Source organism: Artemia franciscana, chromosome 14 (genome assembly GCF_032884065.1).
Source record: "Artemia franciscana chromosome 14, ASM3288406v1, whole genome shotgun sequence".
Classification (NCBI taxonomy): Eukaryota; Metazoa; Arthropoda; class Branchiopoda; order Anostraca; family Artemiidae; genus Artemia; species Artemia franciscana.
Window position 1 is genome coordinate 35,331,784 of NC_088876.1, and position 15,510 is coordinate 35,347,293.

Consider the following 15,510-nt stretch of genomic DNA (forward strand, 5'->3'; position numbering starts at 1 on the left):
TTTAATGATTTTTGATATTTAGAAGGATCTTGTGCTTTAAAGCTCTTATTTTGAATTCCGACCAGATTCTGTGACATTGGGGGGGGGGGGGGTTTGGAGAGGGAAACTGGAATTCTTGGAAAACGTGAAAATTGCGGTATTTTTATCTTACAAATAGGTGATCGGATCTTAATGAAACTTGATATATAGATGGATCTTATGTCTCAGATGCTCCATTTTCTGCTCGAGTTGGATCCGGGGACATGGGGGTTGGAGGAGGGAAACAGAAATCTTGGAAAACGCTTATAGTGGAGAGATCGGGATGAAACTTGATGGGAAGAATAAGCACAAATTCTAGATATGTGATTGGCATAATTGGAACGGATCCGTTCTCTTTGGGGAGCGGGGGGCTGTTAATTTGGAAAAATTAGATCTCTTATTTTAAATCCCGACCGGATCCAGTGTCATTAGGGGGGGGGGGGAATCTTGGATAACGCTTAAAGTGAAGGGATCAGGATGAAACTTGGTGGAAAGAATAAGCACAAGTCCAAGATAGGCGACTGACATAACCGGACCGGATCCGCTCTCTTTGGTGGAGTGGGGGGGGGGGAAGTAATTCGGAAAAATTAGAAAAAATGAGGTATTTGTAACTTAAGAACAGTTGATCAGATCTTAATAAAATTTGATATCTAGAAGGATCTTGTGCTTTAGAACACTTTGTTAAATCCCGACTAGACCCGATGACATTGAAGGGAGTTGGAGGGGGAAACCGCAATTCTTGTAAAACGTGAAAATCAAGGCATCTCACGAATGGGTGATCGGATCTTAATAAAACTTGATATATAGAAGAATTTTATGTCTCAGATGCTCTATTTTCAATTTGAATCGGATCCGGGGAAATAGAGGGTTGGAGGGGGTAAACAGAAATCTTGGAAACCGGAATTCTTGTAAAACGTGAAAAGCAAGGCATCTCACGAATGGGTGATCGTATCTTAATAAAACTTGATATATAGAAGAATTTTATGTCTCAGATGCTCTATTTTCAATTTGAATTGGATCCGGGGACATAGAGGGTTGGAGGGGGTAAACAGAAATCTTGGAAACCGGAAATCTTGGAAAACGCTTAGAGTGGAGAGATCGGGATGAAACTTGATGGGAAGAATAAGCACAAGTTATAGATACGAGATTGACATAATTGGTACGGATCCGTGCTCTTTGGGGAGCTAGGGGTTGTTAATTTGGAAAAATTAGAAAAATTGAGGTATTTTTAACTTAAGAACGGGTGACCGGATCTTAATGAAATTTGATTTTTAGAAGGAACTCATGTCTCAGAGCTCTTATTTCAAATTCCGACCAGATCTGTTGACATTGGGGGGAGTTGGAGGGGTAAATCGGAAATCTCGGAAAACGCTTAGAGTGGAGGAATCAGGATGAAGCTTGGTGGATAGAATAAGCAAATGTCGTAGATACGTGATTGCCGTAACCGTACTGGATTCGCTCTCTGGGGTAGTTGGGGGGAGGGGTTCAGTGCTTTGGCGAGTTTGGTGCTTCGGGACGTGCTAGGACGATGAAAATTGGTAGGCGTGTCAGGGAGCTGCACAAATTGACTTGATAAAGTTGTTTTCCCAGATTCGACCATCTGGGGGGCTAAAGGGAGAGGAAAAATTAGAAAAAATGAGGTATTTATAACTTACTAGTGGGTGATCGGATCTTAATGAATTTTGATATTTAGAAGGACATCGTGACTCAGAGCTCTTATTTTAAAACCCGACCGTCATCAAGCCTCTGATTTTCCTTTTAAATCAATCTATTGGCTCTTAGAATTTTGTTAGAGCTCATACCATATGAGCTCTTGGCTCTTAGCTCTTCTTGCCTCGTCACAAGTGCCATATGAGCTCTTAACTCTTGTTTTTGTAGAGTTTTATCTCTCTTTGTTGTTTGTTGTCATTTCGCGCCAGTTCAGCTTAAGAACTTTCAATGGTATTCCAATTGCTATTTAAGAGTGAAACGTGGACTTGAGAGACTTAGTTAAACTTAATAGAGGACTTCGACAAGGTTCGGTTTTAAGTCCGATATTATTTAACACTTTGCCTTCTAAGGTTACAAAACAGATTTCTGGTGGGTTAAGCCTTGATCTCTGTGAATTAAGTCTATTAAGTTATGCAGATGCATTACCTATATTTAATTTTTTTTAAGTCTCTTGCATCATAATTGCTCATAAGCAGCTTGGGTGTTGTTTTATTTGCGGAATGAAACCAGACTTTAATTTAGTAAACGAAGGAGAATTTTCTTTTTTATTGCAGCTCTTGTGGATGTTGAAGAAGCTCCTGTTAATGAAGATGAAGTAGATATTTATGCCATTGGCTTTGAAGAAATGGTGGATCTAAATGCTTCAAACATAATGGCTGCTAGGTGAGATTGTAAATTCTCTGGCCATTAGTTTACTTATCCTTGTAATTTTTTTTATCTTTTTAGTTGTCCATTTGTCAGAATGTACTTCTGAAAGGCTTTTTGAAAGGACAAAACAAGGTTAAATGTGATAAATTAAATAGATGACAGTTTTGTACATCTTGTATCCATTTCACAATAGTTGCACCTGCTCTTCACAGCCATTTCAATGGGAGACATATCCTTTGTGTATTCTAATTCTTGGGAATCAAAATCTCCTAAGTCTACCCATTGCAAGCACCCAAGGCCCAAGCCGCCACATGAGTAGAGTAAGGGCTATTGGCTCTTAAGTGGGTCGCACTCTACAAAGATGCTACCTTGAAATTCATCATAGAGTTAGGCTTTTAAATTGTCAGTGTCATCGCAGTAGTGTCGATTTAGTTAAGAGTGTTGTGTCTCACATATGTTTTATTTTCCTATTTTCTTCTATTTATCTATAATTTTTTCCTATTTTTATCTTCCTATTTATTTTTTCCTATTTATTTATTTCCTATTTATTTATTTCCTATTAATTTTTTCCTATTTATCTTCCTATTTTCTTCTATTTCCTATCCTATCTTCTATTTACTATTTATTTTCCTGTCCATACCTTATAGAACGGATGGTCGTAGAAACCTGGAAGAGGGTTGTAGTGGTTTCTCTGACATCGTTTAAATTTTAGAGTCAATGTAGAAGTTTACCAAGAACTGACTTGTCGTAAAAATGAACTGCTGTGGTTTCATGAGAAAACGAGCCAATGAAAAACGATCCAAAAACAATCAGGGCGAAAATGGGCCAAGTTCTTACTCGGCGACTTAAGTCCACGTTGTAGTGTTTTGGTGTCCTGTTGCAAATCTTAACTAATTTGTCTTTAAACTTGTGTTCATTTAAGAAGTGACATTTTAGATACGCTGATAGTATGTTGAGATTCAATTGGAAATGGTTGCTTTGCCTAGAAGAGGGTTTCTATTTTACTTTTTTTTAAGTTGGAAAAAACGGCAAGTTGATGATTTTTCATCCCCTTTGTACACATCTAAAATAATAGGTTTTCTTTTGAACGAGACGTTTCAAATTGAAAAAAAAAATCTGACGGCTCCTATTAATCTAATCCAAAAGTTTAAATAAAACAGAGTGCTGATAACGTTATGCGCTTTTTCTTGAAAAGCCAGGGGGCTTTAAAGTGATAATCGTGAATAAATTGTAGTGCCCCTTAAAATGTGAAGTATTCACTCATGTTAAAATGGTAAAGTACTGTGGTGTCGTACATTTCTCAGGTTTCGTGAAAAGAGTATTTTTGAAGTGTCTACCGCCAAACGTATCAAATCGCTACTATTACTAACAACTCACTGCAGCACTATGTCGCTTCAGGGCGACACAGCTGCGCACGCTCCTCCATTCTAATCTTTTTAAAGCCTCCCTCTTTGTACCCTCCCAAGAAGTTCCCATTTCCCTTAAAAAAAATTACGATCATCTCCTACCTAATTCGGGGACAAACTGCTTTTGTTTGACCCTTAGATGGTTGGCCGAAAAGGACGGTCTTTGACAGATTGTCATCTTTCATCCACAGAACTTGACTTAGCCGTGTAAAATTACTAATACACTCTTTTGATAACCTATATATACATAATGTATTTCGGTTCAATTCAACGCCACCCTCACCGTTCTCTGAAAGCTTACTACTACCACTATTAACAACTCACCGCAGCACCAAGCCGCCTGAGGCCAACACAGCTACGCACGTTCCTCCTCCATCCCAATCTATTCAAAGCCTTCATCTTTACAACCTCCCAGGAAGTTCCCATGTCCCTTAAATCGTTCTTTATGACATCTTCCCACCCTAACCGTGAATGACTTGCTTTCCGTTTATCTCTAGACGGTTGGCTGAAAAAGACAATCTTCGGCAATCTGTTATTCTTCATATGCAGAACATGCCCTAGCTATCTCAACCTTTCTCTCATTGTAACCCTAGAAAGCAGGATAGAACCATACTTTTCGTACAACCTACTGTTTCAAATCCAGCCAGACAGACGGGTGCCCTAACAATCCGTAGGCAAATTCTCCGGAAAACATCTAATAAACCCTCCTCCGTCTTTCCGAGTGCCCACGCTTCCAAGCCTTGATTTGTTATTGTGATCTGATACAATTTTTTGAACCTGTGCAAATTTTTTTCTTCCGACAACTTATCTGTCTTGGCTTTTTCTACAATTAGCCATGACTTGATGCCCACAACTATTCCATTTTAATTCAAAAATCAACGGACTCAGACTCATTACTTTACTTTTGCTTCGCTTCAGTGCATTCATTCACTTTGCAAATCATCATTATCTATCGATTTTTTGTTTACCTAGTTTACTAGTTATTAACAAAAATTATCACTTCGAATCCATTTTAGGCTAAAACGGCACGTGTGCACCTCCCTAAAAGGCCAGCTGCAGCCGGTTTCTCCTGGGCAAAAGTTTTCAATGATGAGCGTTGGCCTTTTATTATATTTTATATATATGTAATCTTATCATTAAGTAGGGACTATTCAATTATTCCTTCTGGCTAAGAGACCTGTTTTCATGAACTTACAATGGTATAATACTAAAAAAAAACAAACAAAAAAACAAGGCTTTAGTTGCCTTCCTTAAGGTATCGGCAATATTTACATATGAAATACAGTCATTTCTTAGGATAGATGTTTACGAATAAATAAATATTATTCCTGTTTTTCTTGTTTTAGTTCTGAAAATGCTCGATCTTGGGCAATAGAGCTGGAGAAAGTTTTGTCAAGAGATAGAAAATACGGACTTTTGACATCTGTTCAATTAGTTGGCGTTTGTTTATATGTCTTTGTAAAGCCAGAGCTTGCTCCATATATTAGGGAAGTTAGCACAGATACTGTGAAAACAGGACTCGGTGGAGCGGCAGGTTAGTAACAAATTACTTATGAACCTATTTTACATTTGTCTCTTAGGTCCTTATGAGGGTCATATCCAGGATTTTCTTTCAGGTGTGCGGGGATATTTTTTGGAGGGGGGTTGCAAAAAAGGAAAAGATATCAAAAACTTGTATATATAGATAGATAGATAGATAGGTGTATTTCAAAAACCCATGGGCCATATACACACAAAAATATAAATAAATAACAAACAAGCAAGGAAATTAACAACAGTAAGAATTACAAACACGCACAAAAAAGCAGAATTCAACGCAAAAAGTGCCTAATCTAACAACAAAAGAAAATAATCATATAAAACTTTTTCTTCTTATTAAGGATTTATCTATATATACTCCCACTCGAAATATTGTGGTTGGGTTACTATTTTGTAGAATACCCGGAAGCATCAAATTAATCCCATGCAAATAAATTTCCCGTAAATCCAAGAGCACCGGGCATTCCCGGAGAAAATGATCCAAATCTTCATCATCATCATTACAAAGGGGACAAACATACCGCCTATCAGGACCAACTATCATTTTATTTTTGTCGAAAGTTTTTTGCCTGTTCTGGATTGGAAACTAATTCGCCCTAAGCTGAATCCAACGACGTAGGATCATAGCCGGTAAATTAAATTTAAAATAAACTTCCTCTCCAAAACTAGGTTTTGCCTGATTATAATGTTGTAGGGTTGTAGAATCTAAAACCAGCCCTTGCCAATGCCGAATTTCCTGACTCTCTAATATAAATCGCACCTGGCTTTCTAAATTTGTTGGTACATCACTAGAGCAAAGACCATTATTCCATAAATAAGCCATTCCTACATTTATCTAGTAATGATTTAATTCGGGATGGCCACGAGGTTTTTAAACCACATTTCAACATCTCTTCATATGCCGCTCTTACTAGTCTATCTTCATTACTCTTAGTTAACTTCTACCAGAATCTAAGCATTAAAATATACCTACGTAGCTTTAAAAAAAACAGGCCCATATCACCTTTCAGAATCTGTGAATGAGTTGTCTGATGTAGACCAAACACTCTTTTATAATACTGGAGCTGAAGGGACTCCAGTTGCTGCACCGTTTCTCCACCCCATATCTCTGCTCCATATTCTATCACGGGTAAAATGTTTGTGTTAAATATTCTTTTATGCATTTTTAGGTTTTTAATCCCCATTATCGTCGGGTTTCTAAATATTGCTGACATGGCCACCCTACCTCTCTTAATTATTTCATCAACATGACTCCTTAGGCTTCCATTATCCAATAAGATAAAGCCTAAATATTTTATTCTTTTACTTATAAATAGTTCCTTATTATTAAATTTAAATGTATATTTTTCATCGCCCCCAACCCTCCTTTTTTTAAAAATAACAACTTCGCTCTTTTCAGTATTCAGCCTTAATTTTTTTTATCTGCAAATATTTTTCTATGAGATTCAAAAGAGTCTGTAGATCTTGTGGTTTATTAGCCACCAAAGCAATATCATCTGCAAATAATAAGAGAGATGGTTTTTGAGTCCCTAGGCTAACTTTCGGAGCCCATCTATTCTCTAGAAAGTTAACAACATCATTAATAAAAATATTAAACAACTTAGGTGAAAGGGTGCTGCCCTGTTTTACTCCCCGCTTAATATCAAAAAGCTTCGAAAACCTATTACCAACTTGAATGATTCCACTCACACAAGTATACATGCTCACTATCAATCTAGCAAATGAATGGGGAAGGCCAATATTTAGCATGGCATCATTCAATAACTCTCTGCCGACACTATCAAAAGCCTTATGGAGATCCAGAAATCCCACATAAAGACAAGTTTTACCCTTTCCATATTTATCTATTAATGCCTTTAAAATAAACAAACTATCTATCGTCCCATACCCTGTCCTGAAACCTCCTTGTTCCTCATGTATTAAATTATTTTTATTTAACCAATTGGAAAGCCTGGTATCTAATATTTTCTCCAAAACCTTACTTAAAGCAGGGACAAGCGCTATTAAACGATAATTTTCATGAGCCTTCGGGTTTCCTCTCTTAAAAAGTGGTATTAACAATGATGTCTTCCAAGCGCTTGGCCATTGCCCTGACTTTAACACCTTATTACAAAGAAGAACAATTATCGGCATCAAAATGGAAAGAAAATTCTTAAATAACAATATTGGTATACCATCAACACCCGCAGCAGTACCACCTTTTAAATTCTTAAATATTGACTTAATCTCTTGGCCATTCACATCACCCACTAAATCGTAATCATGTTCCCTCATAGGATAAATAACCATCTCTGGGGTATGCGCTACCTCCTGAAGATCTGCACAATCACTTTCCAAATTATTTAGGTAATCAGGCCATGAATCAGCATCCGGAACAGCCTGGGTATTAACATTTCCCCTTCCACTATCATTCTTTATATAGCCCCAAAACTTTTTAAAGTCCTTATTTCTAAAATCATCAGCAAAGTCCAGTTTCTTCTTATTCTCGTACTCTTTTTTTCTTTTTATTAAACTTTTATATTCTCCTCTTTTATCTTTGTATTTAGCCAATCTCAGACTTTGATCTTCCGCGCTATCAAATTCATTCAAACGATTTAATAAATATTTCGATTATTCTTTCATTAACTTGCAATCCAAGTCAAAATATCCCTCATCCTTTTTTAATTTTTTAGTCAGGCCACATGATTCTGCACAACTGCCCATTATTTCATTTAACAGCATAATTACATTATGTGCATCTTTTTCATTGTCTTCTAACGCTTTCAACTTATTTTTTACACGCGACTCCAAGAGCTCCCTTTTAAATGCCTCAATATCTTTATCTGTCAAATCATTTCTAATTCGTTTTTCTAAACCTATTTTTCTATAATCCGCATTGTAGAAATTTCTTACTCGTGAACCGTGGTCCACAAACTGCCCAATCTTCACCTCAAGCATAATAGCTCTATGATCAGATCCAACTAAATCTAATGCTCCCATATTTATTGATTCAGGTACAAATTGCGTATTAATTAGTACATAATCTACAACACTTGGAGTTGGACCCAAAAGGCAAGTGAACTCGCCCCTACCCTTATCATTCCCAAACCTACCATTCGTAATCATCAGACCATGTTCCCCACAAAACGCCAGGAGCTTTCTTCCCCATACATTTATTTTTCTTTTTTCATCCTTGTTGCTTCGTGGTATTCTACAACAAATTGGGACAAAATCACCAAAATCTGGGATCAACACGTCTGGGATCTCAGCCTCCAGGCCGGTATAAGCATTGAAATACCCCATTAACACACACTCCAGATCTTTATAACTTTTTTGTATTAACGAAAATTCTTCTCCTAAAATTTTCCAAGTATTTTCTCGATTATACGAACTATTCTGTGGAGGTATATACACTACACCAAAAATTAATTGCTTCCCACATTTCACATCTATATCCTATGTTTCTACGCCTTCTGTTAGCACGTTAACATCACTAGCCTTTGGTTGAGATTGCTCGTTACTAGTCTTAGTCGGGGAAAAGGCAACATGATAATACTCACGACTGCGGTTATTTATATCCGCTAACACACTTCGGTGTTTATTGTCATAAAAATCACGTGAAAAACCACCACGATGTCTTTCATTAAACTTCTTTCTTGGCGAATGGCTTCCTTTGGGTGCTACATTACGAGTACCTGGTCGATACAAGTCATTTGGGCTGACAATAGCACTAGCAGGTCTTTTAGCTGTCGATACTGCCTGAGGAGTGCTGGTCGATGGTACCAATGTCTCAGTATCACTATCACTGGCATCACTAACTAGCCTCGTCGGAATATTATTGGGATCATTTGGGAGCCTAGCACTAAAGGGTGGACCAGAATTTTGTACTGGCTTCAAATTACGCTTAATCTCGACTATTGAATTTCCATCGTACCTGAATATTCGGCCTTGGATGAATAATTTGTCACCTCGTAACTTTGCATCACGGCCGTCATTTTGCGCGAGAGTCAACATTTCCTTTAAATGTTTACGGGCCTCTCTTTGTATAGCTGTGTAATCCGGAGCCACCGATAAACCAAACCTTCTTAATACGGAGCTGTTTCTTAAAATATAGTCTCTGATTTCAACCGAGTTTAGCTTTACTACTATCGGCCCTGATTTCAATCTAAAAATGTCAAGTATATCACTTCGATTTATTCTGAGAGACGGCATAGACGTACAATACGGGGTATTTAATAACCCCGTTATTTCTTGCTTCAGAGTATAATCGCCGAGTTGTTGAGGGGTGTAATTATAGAAGATTAAATTCGTTCTTTTCTGATCTGCTTCGAGCTTGTTGGCTCGTTCATAAGAGACTGCTAGGTTAGATTTCACATTTTCCAGCTCTTTTTTAAATTTCATCATTTGTCTTAGCATTGTTAGATAACTGCGTAATAATGCTACTTAACTGTACTTATATGGCATCAATGCTATCCGAAAGTTCAGGAATCGTATTAACTTTCTGCGAAAGCACCGGTAATAAATCCAGTTTAAAATTGATTTCTTGCAAGAACTGGGCACTTTGCATTTTCTCGGCCTCTCGTGTTTGGACTGCCTTTTACACCCTTATAAACTTATCAAAGTGCAAAATGTAAAACCTTTATCACTCCTTGATTTGATCGAGTATCGTTAATTAGCAATAAGACTTTTTTTATCACCATTCGAAAAATATCACAATATTGGCTCAAAGCCACGCAGGAGAGAAACGTTATTTCAATCGTGGTTTAAACTAGTTAGTTACACAATTTGTCTAGATGTAAGCATGGATGTTATCCAAAAGAAATGAAATCTGGTTTTGTTGTTAACTCCTTGAACTCTGACTGAAAACTGAACAAAAATGAACAATATCTTATATGATCTAGTTGGTAGTATAATCTTGTTCCAAGTCTTGATCCGTCACGATGTCTACGATTGAAAAGGATAAAGTTCAACTGGCTGCAAAGTCAATCTAGTCCCTTCTTTCGATATTCTTTTGTTATTGTTGTTTTTTTCAACGCTGAGGAATAGCCTTTGATCATGTGATTACTGATCGGGTTCTTCTTTGACCATAATGTTTTAAAAGCTTCGATACGCTGACAACTTCAGCGTTTAACCGACAGCAAAGAAAGAAAACCAAATTGTTGCTCTCGCAACACTTTATTTGGCGAAGCCGGACAAAGTTTCCCGCAGCACTTCACATTGCTCAGGCAACGTAGGTCTAGTTTAAGTTTCAGTTTGGTTTTACCTAAGAAATATTATTCAAAGTGAATTTACTCATGTAGATATACATGTTCAAATTCTTGAAAATTATTAGAAATAAAACTTGAGAAATTACAAAATCATAACCATTAGATTATTTCTTGGAATTTTTGCACCCCCAAAATATCTGTTTCCGGGGCAAGTGCTCCCTCTGCCCCCCTAAAACTGCCCGTGGTACGGCACTGTTATTCCTACATTAAGAATATGGGATTATTTCAGCACTGCTATCTATAAATATGTCATAGAAAAACAGCATAAAATCAGAGAACTTTTATTTGAATTTTATACGAAAGTGGAAAAGAAGATAAAATGGAGAAGAGGGGTTTATTGCTAATACGGTTCGTTGTTACTGTTTTAATGGGAACATGAAGTACCGGACAAATTGATTGACATGGTGAGGTAAATTCATTCATTTGGTCTGTTTCTCATGCAGTGTTCAAAAACAAAGAAATTGGCTTTTGCTTATACATAAATGATTTTTCATTCTATTTTTTGTAATTATTCTTTTATTTCTCTAGATATTTTCGCAATGTCGCTCGGATCAGCAATGAGTTGCATATAGTTCTGGGAATTACATGGATATGGTGGTTACTAGTACACATTATGAATATGCCTATTCATTTTGAATAACCTTTTTTGTCTCATATTTTGCACCCAAGGGGAGTTCCATATTCGCAAATGTTCTTAGAAACATGAATAATTTCTTAATTACTGCTCTGTGGGTGGCAAAAAAAACTTCTTTGGGCAAACAAAATGATAAGTCTTCTTTTAAAATGACAATAAGTCCAAACATATTACCGTTTTCTAAAATGTTTTGCGAGATCTATCTATAATCAGGGACAATTTTATGTAATTATCTCAAAAATGCCTAAAACGATCTTAACTTATGTGTCAGGGGTATGAAGAGAAATGTGTGATCCTTTTAATGATATAGGATAAATCTTTCCCGGATTAGGGTATGAATGGGCAATAAAACTTTTGTAAATTCCTGAGTACTGCTTAGATGTCAAAATAGAATTGGTGTAGCATGATGATGTTTTTACCTAAAAAGTGCCTTAGAGATAGTATTGAGTTTCGCGTGCGAGTCTTACAACTTCATGTTTAAATGACCAATAATTAGCCACAGAGGGGAAATTTGGGCTCTTTCCCGAAATATTGTAATTTCCTTGCATTATCCATATACGTCGACTAATATTTGTGTTTTTGTCAAAATAGCTTCTTCCTCTTCTCTCCCCCTGCCGTAACTAAATCCTGTATTTGCACCCATCATCAATATACTATTTCAGATTTGTGTCTGTTTGTTTTGTAGATTTCTAATTTAAACATTGCTATGGAACAGCTCAAGTATTGCTATGATAGGTGTAAGCGTAGCCAGAATGGATCTATGGAGTCTTTGGCCATTGACCAGGTTATATGTGAGCAAAAGGAAGCTTCTAACAAAAAAAAAATACTAATAACAAGTAAAATGGCATGTAAGGCGGTCCAAAATAAAGAAGTGGTTGTATTGAAGCGTTCAATCGTCCACACTAGTGTCAGTTTCCTCTCTTATATAGTTCCCATACATTTTGGTTCATACAGTATATACAAACCTGCAAAGCTATATACATGTGATACTTTCCCTATATTTGTGATATCCCAAAAATCTTATGCTTTAACTGAAATTACACCGTATATTATCCTAGGTGTATAAAAATCCTAAATTACTAGGATTTCGAGTAATTTTTGCAGGATTTTTTGTAATGTTTTTTACATAAAATCATTACCAGAATCAAATCCTAAGGCCTCCAATGTGTTGTTGCTGCTGAGTTTGAACTCTGGTCTCGAATTACCAGCCGGAGATACAATCCCAATACGCCACTATAGGTCCTCCGTCCATTTCGTCTTCTTCGTGTTGTAGGGGCTAGTATCTCGAGAGTCCCCCAAAGAGTGTTTAAGGTTTTCTAAATGCATTTCTCTTTCAATCTGCTCTTATAAGTCTATAGATAATAAGAAGTCTAGGTTTATTTGAGAAAAAAACGATTCAAAGTACAAAAAAAAATTAATGAAGAAGCAATCAAACAACCAAAAGAAGCAAGCACAAAAAGCATAAAAATTTTGAATGAGAATACAAACAATTTTTAATAGAATAATTTTTAGTCATGACCAATAGTTATTTCATGTCACTTTTTATCTATGCTTCTTGGATTTACCATTGAATAACTTTTTCAATTTAATCTCTTTTCAGTTCACCTCTTTCTTCAATGTTTACGTCTGTTTCGACTGTACACCCTCAAAATCTGTTTCATCACTCTTTCTTTTTGGTAATGAAACATCTGTTAATTTTTTTCTATCAGTTTCTTCCAACAGACGTATAAATGTTGTGGGGGGTACTGTCAAAAGAAATTTCAAATGTTCTTCAAAAACTAAGCAACTTGGTATGTCCAAACTCTTCATGCATTTATATACTCTGGATAAATCAGTATCTTTATTTTGCTTGAATATCGCCTGTCGACATACATCTTCCAATGTTTGGCATTGTGCAAAAGGGGGATCGCATAGATATCTATTGACCATAGAAAGTACCAACAGTAACGATTCACTAGAAACATTTACATTACACTGAATTTGCTGGCAAATCAAATATTTGACTATTCAAGCTAGTGAGTAAACGACTCACTAGCTGGTACTTATTATAATAGGAAAAATGTTTAAAAAAAAACACCTTATCGTGTAAATGAGAGTTACAGGTAATTATATCGTGTAAATTAGGAATCCTAAGACGACATAGCTCTGATTGTTGTAATGCCTCATTGATAGCTAACATTAAAGGAGTTTCATTATTTTCATTCATTGCATTTAAATCTGCACCTTTCAAGAAAAGCAATCGACACATATCAGCTGTTCCTTCCCGAGCTGCATGGTGTAAACACTGAGCACAGTTTGGATCTACTCCACTTTCCAAAAAACACTCGACAATGTCCAAATCATTTTGTAGTATTGCCTGATTTAAAGGTGTTGTATTACATGCATTCAACGCATCCACTTTGGCACCATGCGAGATAAGTAACTGACATAAATTTTTGTTTCTTTGACTAACTGCACGGAGCAAACATTGAGCATAGTTTGGATCTGCTCCACTTTCCAAAAGATACTTGACAATGTCCAAATCATTTTGTTGTATTGCCTGAAATAAAGGTGTTGTATTATGTGCATTCAACGCATCCACTTTGGCACCATACGAGATAAGTAACTGACATAAATTTTGTTTTCCTTCACTAACTGCATGGTGCAAACACTGAGAACAGTTTGGGTTTGCCCCTCTTTCCAAAAGATACTTGACCATGTCGGAATTATTGGCTAATATAGCAGTAACTAAAGGTGTTTCACAATGACTATTAATTGCATCCACTTTGGCACCATACGAGATAAGTAACTGACATAAATTTTGTTTTCCTTCACTAACTGCATGGTGCAAACACTGAGAACAGTTTGGGTTTGCCCCACTTTTCAAAAGATACTTGACCATTTCTGAATTATTGGCTTTTATCGCAGTAACTAAAGGTGTTTCATTATTTAAATTTATTCCATCCACTTCGGCACCATACAAAATAAGTAAATCACATAAATCAACTCTTCCATTCCTAACGGCAACATGCAAAGGCGTTTGACCCCATACTTGTTTGAAAAAGAAAAACTTGTTTTGTTTAATTCAGTCTCGTAAGTGGGTACTTCAAAGCAGTCTTTAGGATTTGCCCCGGCTTTCACAAGAAGTTCAATGACAGCTTACTCAACGTTGGAATCAACGTCGCAAGTGGGTACTTGAAACCAGCATTTAGGATTTGCCCCGGCTTTCAGAAGAAGTTCAGTGACAGCATACTCAACGTTGGAATCTACAAATAAAATTAAAAGATTCAGAATTTCAGAAGGATTCAGAAGATTCAGAATTTCTGCTTTTCTTTTGATGTTGGCTACTGCAGCATTGTAATTTAAATCTAACATGGTGTGTCTACTTTTTTCACTTCTATGGCGTGTATTTGACATAACTATTCACTTCTCTGGTGTCTATTTTTGTACTGAAGTTGAATAATCTACAACTCTTATTGATATTGTGAATGACGTCATAGAGTTTTACACGATTAAATTAAAATTATTTGTGACGTCATTAGGCAATCGAGAAAAAATAAAATGTAATATATTTAACAAACCAACTTTGTGAATCTAGGTATGACGTCATCCTTAGTTTTAGGTTAACTAGTTCAAGGAGATATTTAAGAAAGATTGTAATAAGTAAAAAAGTGAGAGATTAATCGAATGAAATAAAGGGTGATCAATTGGGGGGGGGGGGCTTGTAGTTATATAACGCTTCTTCAGACCTTTCTAAATTTTTCTCTGGAGAGTATACAGTTGTACCGCTGTAATCTTAACGGTTGGGAATACTTTCTAATTTTTTTCTGTTCTCAATCAGTTTCCCACTTCTTCGGTACATCTGTCTTTGAAATTCGGTAATTTTTCCAGACATGCTATCTACAATCTATCGAGTGTGGATATCTTGCTTAACTGAACTACAGGCAGATCTATTGTAAACAACTATTCAGTCTCACATAAGTGTCATGAGACAAGGCTGAATTTTTTCTTATTCAGCTCTTTCCGCAGAAGTGTCAATAGAGCCTGTGTTTCGAACTCAAACAAAGAAATTTATAAAAACGGAATCATAAATCACACTTAACACAAACAAAGAGTGAGGTTGGCTGATGACCCAATGAGATGGTAATTTGGCACATGCCATCAGATGGCGGGTACAAAGCTTGGCAGAGTTGTTCCAAGTGCAGTGGAACTGAGTACAACACGTGGCGTTCCACGTTAGTAGTGGTTGAAACTATCAAACATGAAGAACAAATTACTTTACATCTTACCCAAAAAATCCTGTTGGTAAATGGCTAAATATTTTCCGTAA

At 36.4% G+C, this 15,510-nt stretch overlaps 1 protein-coding gene across 1 annotated transcript in view; it reads left to right on the forward strand.

Annotated features, from left to right (window-relative positions):
- LOC136035649 (synaptojanin-1-like) overlaps positions 1 to 15,510 on the forward strand; it is a 182,981-nt gene that overhangs the window by 87,614 nt on the left and 79,857 nt on the right. The window contains exons 12-13 of the mRNA XM_065717555.1: positions 2,283 to 2,391; positions 5,129 to 5,316. Coding sequence (XP_065573627.1) covers positions 2,283 to 2,391; positions 5,129 to 5,316 — 297 coding nt within the window. The remainder of the gene's footprint in view (positions 1 to 2,282; positions 2,392 to 5,128; positions 5,317 to 15,510) is intronic.